This window comes from Salmo salar, chromosome ssa22, assembly GCF_905237065.1.
Source record: "Salmo salar chromosome ssa22, Ssal_v3.1, whole genome shotgun sequence".
Classification (NCBI taxonomy): domain Eukaryota; kingdom Metazoa; phylum Chordata; class Actinopteri; order Salmoniformes; family Salmonidae; genus Salmo; species Salmo salar.
Window position 1 is genome coordinate 48,212,057 of NC_059463.1, and position 7,984 is coordinate 48,220,040.

The 7,984-nt window shown below is 50.9% G+C and overlaps 1 protein-coding gene across 1 annotated transcript; it reads right to left on the bottom strand.

Annotated features, from left to right (window-relative positions):
* Positions 1-4,672: 4,672 nt before the first annotated feature.
* On the bottom strand, positions 4,673-5,765 carry LOC106583620 (LHFPL tetraspan subfamily member 4 protein-like). Its single transcript, XM_045705797.1, has one exon. It carries the CDS (start codon positions 5,212-5,214, stop codon positions 4,786-4,788), a length of 429 nt encoding a protein of 142 aa, XP_045561753.1. The 5' UTR covers positions 5,215-5,765; the 3' UTR covers positions 4,673-4,785.
* Between the last annotated feature and the right edge of the window lie 2,219 nt (positions 5,766-7,984).

Genomic DNA, 7,984 nt, shown 5'->3' on the forward strand with positions numbered 1-7,984 from the left:
TGGGCCGTTCCTCCTGATTAACTCCCTCCTTCTGATTGAATCTGACGGAAGGCGAACCCTTTGCATGATGGAATTCTGGGCCCGTACTCATAAAGCGTCTCAGGGTAGGAGTGCTTATCTAGGATCAGGTCTTCCCTGTCCATACACGTTAATCAAATCAAATCAAAGTTTATTTGTCATGTGTGCCAAATACAACAGGTGTAGACCTTACAGTGAAATGCTTACTTACAAGCCCTAACCAACAGTGCAATTTTTAAGTAAAAAATAGGTATTAGGTACACAATAGATAAGTAAAGAAATACAAAATAATAAGAAAAGAGTAAAATGACAGTGAAAATAACAGTAGCGAGGCTATATACTGGTGGTACCGGTACAGAGTCAGTGTGCGGGGGCACCGGTTAGTCGAGCTAATTGAGGTAATATGTACACGTAGGTATAGTTAAAGTGACTATGCATAGATGATAAACAGAGTAGCAGCAGCGTAAAAGAGGGGGTTGGCGGGTGGGGGAGGGGTTGGGGTGGAGTGGCGGGACACAATGTATAGTCCGGGTAGCCATTTGATTACCTGTTCAGGAGTCTTATGGCTTGGGGGTAAAACTGTTGAGAAGCCTTTTTGTCCTAGACTTGGTGCTCCGGTACCGCATGCCATGTGGTAGCAGAGAGAGCAGTCTATGACTGGGGTGGCAGGGTTCTTGGACTATTTTTAGGGCCTTCCTCTGACACCGCCTGGTATAGAGGTCCTGGATGGCAGGCAGCTTAGCCCCAGTGATGTACTGGGCCGTGCGCACTACCGTCTGTAGTGTCTTGCGGTCGTAGGCCGAGCAGTTGCCATACCAGGTAGTGATGCAACCAGTCAGGATGCTCTCGATGTTGTAGCTGTAGATCCTTTTGAGGGTCTTAAGACCTATGTCAAATCTTTTCAGTCTCTTGACTGTCTTGGTGTGTTTGGACCATTCTAGTTTGTTGTTAATGTGGACACCAAGGAACTTGAAACTCTCAACCTGCTCCAATATAACCCCGTCGATGAGAATGGGGGCGTGCTCGGTCCTCCTTTTCCTGTAGTCCACCATCATCTCCTATGTCTTGATAACGTTGAGGGATAGGTTGTTATTCTGACACCACCCAGCCAGGTCTCTGAGGGGGCACAAGGGCTGTTTGGTGGGGCGAGAAGGGAGCCCCAGGCCAGCTCCCCGTACCCTGTTTAGGCTGAAACAGACTGGACAGGTCCCGTGCTTTGGGGTTGGGGCTGTGGTGAGGCCTGGGATTTTCAGGCCGGTAGGCACATTACCAGCGCCCCGCATGTGCCAGGGCGAAGTAAGCATCGAGCCTGAAGGGGTGATGCCAACCCTGCGCTCAAGACCGCCAGTACGCCTCTACGGTCCGGTGTTTCCCGCTATACGCACTAGCATGGAGGTGCGTGTCTCCAGGCTGGCACGTCCAGTACATCATCAGGCGTATAGTGCGTCAGCCCAGCCTCGCCAGTCAAAAGTCGCCAGAGCCGCCCGCCAGTCATGAGTCGCCAGAGCCACCCGCCAGTCATGAGTCACCAGAGCCGCCCGCCAGTCATGAGTCGCCAGAGCCGCCCGCCAGTCATGAGTCGCCAGAGCCGCCCGCCAGTCAGGAGCCGCCGGAGCGGCCCGACTGCCCGGAGCCGCCGGGGCGGCCCGACTGCCCGGAGCCGCCGGAGCGGCCCGACTGCCCGGAGCCGCCGGAGCGGCCCGACTGCCCGGAGCCGCCGGAGCGGCCCGACTGCCCGGAGCCGCCGGAGCGGCCCGACTGCCCGGAGCCGCCGGAGCGGCCCGACTGCCCTCCGGTCCAGCCCGAGCCGGAGCCAGAGCCGCCCGCCAGTCAGGAGTCGCCAGAGCCGCCCGCCAGTCAGGAGCCGCCAGAGCCGCCCGCCAGTCAGGAGCCGCCGGAGCCGCCCGCCAGTCAGGAGCCGCCGGAGCGGCCCACCAGTCAGGAGCCGCCGGAGCGGCCCGACTGCCCGGAGCCGCCGGAGCGGCCCGACTGCCCGGAGCCACCGGAGCGGCCCGACTGCCCTCCGGTCCAGCCCGAGCCGGAGCCAGAGCCGCCCGCCAGTCAGGAGTCGCCAGAGCCGCCCGCCAGTCAGGAGCCGCCAGAGCCGCCCGCCAGTCAGGAGCCGCCGGAGCGGCCCGCCAGTCAGGAGCCGCCGGAGCGGCCCGACTGCCCGGAGCCGCCAGAGCGGCCCGACTGCCCGGATCTGCCAGAGCGGCCCGCCTGCCCTCCGGCCCAGCCCGAGTGGCCCGCCTGCCCTCCGGCCCAGCCCGAGTGGCCCGCCTGTCCTCCGGCCCAGCCCGAGTGGCCCGCCTGCCCTCCGGCCCAGCCCGAGTGGCCCGCCTGCCCTCCGGCCCAGCCCGAGTGGCCCGCCTGTCCTCCGGCCCAGACCGAGTGGCCCGCCTGTCCTCCGGCCCAGCCCGAGCCGGAGCCCGAGCCGCCCGCCAGTCAGGAGTCTCCAGAGCCGCCCGCCAGTCAGGAGTCGCCAGAGCCGCCCGCCAGTCAGGAGCCGCCGGAGCCGCCCGCCAGTCAGGAGCCGCCGGAGCGGCCCGCCAGTCAGGAGCCGCCGGAGCGGCCCGACTGCCCGGAGCCGCCGGAGCGGCCCGACTGCCCGGGAGCCGCCGGAGCGGCCCGACTGCCCGGAGCCGCCAGAGCGGTCCGACTGCCCGGAGCCGCCAGAGCGGCCGACTGCCCTCCGGCCCAGCCCGAGTGGCCCGCCTGCCCTCCGGCCCAGCCCGAGTGGCCCGCCTGCCCTCCGGCCCAGCCCGAGTGGCCCGCCTGCCCTCCGGCCCAGCCCGAGTGGCCCGCCTGCCCTCCGGCCCAGCCCGAGTGGCCCGCCTGCCCTCCGGCCCAGCCCGAGTGGCCCGCCTGCCCTCCGGCCCAGCCCGAGTGGCCCGCCTGTCCTCCGGCCCAGCCCGAGTGGCCCGCCTGCCGTCCGGCCCAGCCCGAGTGGCCCGCCTGCCCTCCGGCCCAGCCCGAGTGGCCCGCCTGTCCTCCGGCCCAGACCGAGTGGCCCGCCTGTCCTCCGGCCCAGCCCGAGTGGCCCGCCTGTCCTCCGGCCCAGCCCGAGTGGCCCGCCTGTCCTCCGGCCCAGCCCGAGTGGCCCGCCTGTCCTCCGGCCCAGCCCGAGTGGCCCGTCTGCCAGGGTCAGCTCGAGTGGCCCGTCTGCCTGGCGCAGCTATCGGCGCCACCGAAGTGGGCGACGCCGAAGGTGGAGCGAGGTCCACGTCCCGCACCTGAGCCACCTCCAGGATAGGTGGGTTGGGGAGGGAGGGTGTAGCACAGTGCCGTCGTTGACGGCAGCCACCCTCCCTTCCCTCCCTTATTGTTTAGGGGTTATTGTTTATTGGTTTTGTTGGGGTATTGGGGATTTTTTTGTGTTTTCTTTTTTAAGGTGCATTCCGGAGTCTGCACCTTGAGGGGGGGTACTGTCACGTCCTGACCAGCAGAGGGAGCAATTGTATTAGTTTTGGTCAGGACGTGGCAGGTGTGTGTTAAGTGTTGTGTTGGTGATTGGACTCCCAATTGAAGGCAGGTGTGTTGAGTTGCCTTTGATTGGGAGTCCTATATAGTAGTGTGTGTTTTTCTTTGGGGTTGTGGGTAGTTGTTTTTGCACTGCGTTTGTTAGCCTACAAAACTGTTCCTAGATGTATATAATTACCCAGAAATGGCGGCATTCAGCCTTTAAATACAACCCTATAAACCAAGGCCAGAGATCCCAAACAAACAAAACTGCTGTAACTGTAATTCCTGTTTTTGGCAGAATTCTCTCAGTAAAAGAAACAACAACAAATAGAGCTATAAGGGCACAAGGCAAGACCCAATGCAGACACAGGAGGCAGATGGTTGAGCTCCGATATTTTTTATAATAAAAGGGGTAGGCAAAAGACAGTTCGGGGCCAGGCGAGAGTTCATAAACCAGGTCAGAGTCCAAACAGTACCAGGGGATAGGCAGGCTCGAGGACAGGCAGCGTGGTCAGGCAGGCAGAGTCGGCATCAGGACAGGCAAGGGTCAAAACCAGGAGGGCTAGGAAAAGACTAGGAGCTAGGCAAACCGCTGGTTGACTTAGCAAAACAAGACAAACTGGCACAGAGAGACAGGAAACACAGGGATAAATACACTGGGGACTAATGGGGAAAATAGGAGGCACTTGGAGGTGGGTGGAGACAATCACAAAGACAGGTGAAACAGATCAGGGCGTGACATGAGCTCATACGGCATCATTGATGCCAGGCAAATCACTGTTTTATTTTTCACGTCCTTCACTGGGTTCCATTCAAAACTAGTCAAAAAATAAAATAATATTTTCTCTTTCAATTGTCTGATTCATTGTCACCATATAGGCCTACACTAGTGTCATTGGCATTACACACGTAATTATAAAATGATAAGAACCAAATGAATTTGAACAATATAATGTGAAAAATATCAGGTATTAAATCATGCATGATGTAGGATATGGCTAAATGGACACTTGCCACATAAATACAAACTGTGATTGCAGATGTTATACTAGCATATTTTCACAATTAGCATCATTTCATACATCTATACTATAACAATGTGTTCCATCCCGGATGTGACATGCCCCCCCCTCTCTCTCTCTCTCTCGCTTTCACACACACACACACACACACACACACACACACACACACACACAGTGTAGGCTACAACAGCACACTCACGCGCCAACGAACAGAGTGGAAAGTAATGGACCCCTCAATGTTCGTGAGCAGAATGCATGAATTTGCGCCCATCCGTGGAGGTGGCTACCCAAACGCCAATCTCTTACCGCATAGCAGCTGCATCCAGGCGCACGTCTTGTAGACAGTGGCAGTGTTGCAGAATAAGAAAAGGATGAAGCAGGCAATACAACCCAAGATGAGCACCATGGACAGCAACACGAAGAAGGAGGCTGCTTTGAACGCGCTCGAGGGAATGCCGCTGAATTCGGTGAAGGTTCCTTGGCAAGTGAGCTCCCGGTTGGAGTTCCCAGTGCCCACGCAGTAGTGGAACAAGCCGAAATAGCCTGCGTGTGGGGTGTTCACACTGTCCCCAATCCAGTAGGGCAGAATGAACACCACTACGTTAATAATGGCCAAACACATGGTGAATATAGCCCACAGAACCCCAATCGCCCGCGAGTTCCGCATGTAGTTGTCATGGTAAATCTTGGAAGCTTCTTGCGAAGGCAGCATGTTCCCCCACCACTGCCGTTATCTCGTATTCCCCTCGTCTCTATCTCCCCCTATCTTCTTCAATGATTCCTCAGCAACTATTTTGATAAGAACACTCCGTGGTCTCTGAAAGATGGAGACCAAATGAAAATCGGACACGAAAGAGTCTACACAAAGGTCAGCATTGTCTCCCCTGCTAGTCAATCAAAAGGTCCAGGTTTCTGGATGTTATATAGTCCAAATGGATTCCAAATGAATCAATTCAAGACCGAAGCGTGACTAAACAGCGATGGGGAAAATCACAGCAGACTCGAACAAGCTCACATTGCAAAAATCAATCAATGGTCAAGAAAAAAAGGGATCAGATGCGTTATTCGCAATTCACCACCACCGTCGAAGTGTGAAGAATGAAGCTATATCGACTCCCATTAGACCCAATGCTTCAAATGAGAGACAAGCACCGCTGTCGAGCCCCACTGATGAATCTTCAGCGAACTATTTAAGTTAGGTCAACTGGAGCATTCTTTACATCCGGAATAAGAGACCGATGCGTGACATTTGAAGAATGAAGACGAGAAGAGATGGGCATTGGTCGTATCACTGTAAATACCAAGACCCCATGCTGGTGGTTTTTTTATGCTGTTTTCTGACTCTCGCGCTCCCTTTTCCCCCACGTCTCTCCTCCGCGCGCACCAAACAAACTGCTATAGCCTGCACAGAAAACAGTTGGAAAAACCTGGGTTAGGTGCATGGAAGCAGTGGTGTAAAGTACTTAAGTAAAAATACTTTAAAGTACTACTTAAGTTGTTTTTTTTTTTGGGGGGGGGGTATTTGTACCCTACTTTAATTTACTATTTATATTTTTGACTACTTTTACTTTTACTTCACTACATTCCTTAAGAAAATATTGCACTTTTTACTCCATACATTTTCCTTGACGCCCAAAAGTACTCGTTGCATTTTGACTGCTTAGCAGGACAGGAAAATAGTCAAATTCACGCATTTATCAACCGAACAGCCCTGGTCATTCCTACTCCCTCGTATCTGGCGACTCACTAAACACACATGCTTCGTTTGTAAATGATGTCTGAATGTTGGAGTGTGCCCCTGGCTTTCCATAAATTAAAAAAACAAGAATAAGGTGCCATCTGGTTTGCTTGGTATAAGGAATTTGAAATTATTTATACTTTTACTTTTGATACTTAAGTATATTTTAAACCAAATACTTGTATACTTTTACTCAAGTAGAATTTTACTGGTTGACTTTTACTTTTAGTTGAGTTTTCCTGTCCTGTTAAGCATTAAAAATGTAACGAGTACTTTTGAGTTTCAGGGAAAATGTGTGGAGTAAAAAGTACATTATTTTCTTTAGGAATGTAGTGAAGTAAAAGTAAAAGTTGTCAAAATATAAATATTAAAGTAAAGTACAGATACCCTGAAAAACTACTTAAGTAGTGCTTTAAAGTATTTTTACCCAAGTACTTTTCACCACTGTTGAAAGGCAACCTCATGTTGATCAATTTCCTAATCACATTGCATCTTGAAACTTATAGCCTACAACTCATTCATTTTGTGTAACAAGAGTCTTCACACCAACTCTTGGTTTTCGCAGTATTGCAATAGACAATACCATTTGGATTTAAAACGATCTACCAACATGAAAAGAATTGCCCCCTAATTTAAGAATTTGCTAAACAGGAGTTGTTTTCTAGATAATCATTTATTGCAAGTGCAATATTTTTTCTTTTTCAATATGAGTAGAATTAGTACTGCATGAATTAAATCAAGGTGATGGAATTTTATGTTGCAAATCATGACACATCTCAAGCAAAATATGTGAGTGTGTTTCTTAGGCTAGGTTATAGCCTATATACACGCATCTACAGTACCTGCCAATTCATATATTATTCAGGAGTTGTACTACTGAATGGGTGCATACAATTTCACAAAGCACAAATGGTGGATACTGTGCTGTAGTATGGTTTGCCTATAAATTACCCCGCTGGCGGTGAAAACATAAGAGCACCATTTGAATAGAACAAGCAATATAAATCTAATTGAAACAATATCAGAATCAGAATCACCTTTATTCTCCAAGTACATTTACATTTACCAGGAATTTGACCTGGTGGAATGGCGCTGACGACAATAAACAAAATATATAGACAGAATATAGACAAAGGAACTTACACATAATGGTCATACAGTATATACAATGAGTTTTGTGTAGGCTCAATAAGCAATGACAGTAGCTCCAACATAGGCCTACACCAATGTAGCTTAATGTCTTAGCCTATTGCCCTACTCTGATAAAAAACAAAACATAACAAAAAAACTAACTGCCTTTTAACATTACAATTATAAAGTATTGTACATTTTTGACACAGTTTGTTAACCATTAAATGAAGTAAATACATGTATACAGGCTGTTGTTCATGAGTTATTACATCCTAAATTAAACGGTTCATACACGCCCACTTGTGTTTTATAATGTTGATAAACAAGAAAGAAAGATGACATCCTTTACAAACAGTTTATTAATGGTTAACAAACCATTTATTAGGCCAAATGGAAAAATGACAACTAGCCTAAAACTATTTTCCATTATAGTCTATGTGAAATGTGGCTATGAGGGGAACTATAGGACCATAGGGCTATTTACATTGATGTAAACATATTTACCCATGATATTAACCTTGGTAGAGCATCCTAATGTAAGCTAAATAGCTTCTTATTAAATAATGATATAGTTAAGTTTGAGGTTAAAGGTCTGCTCTCACACTTTTGGGAA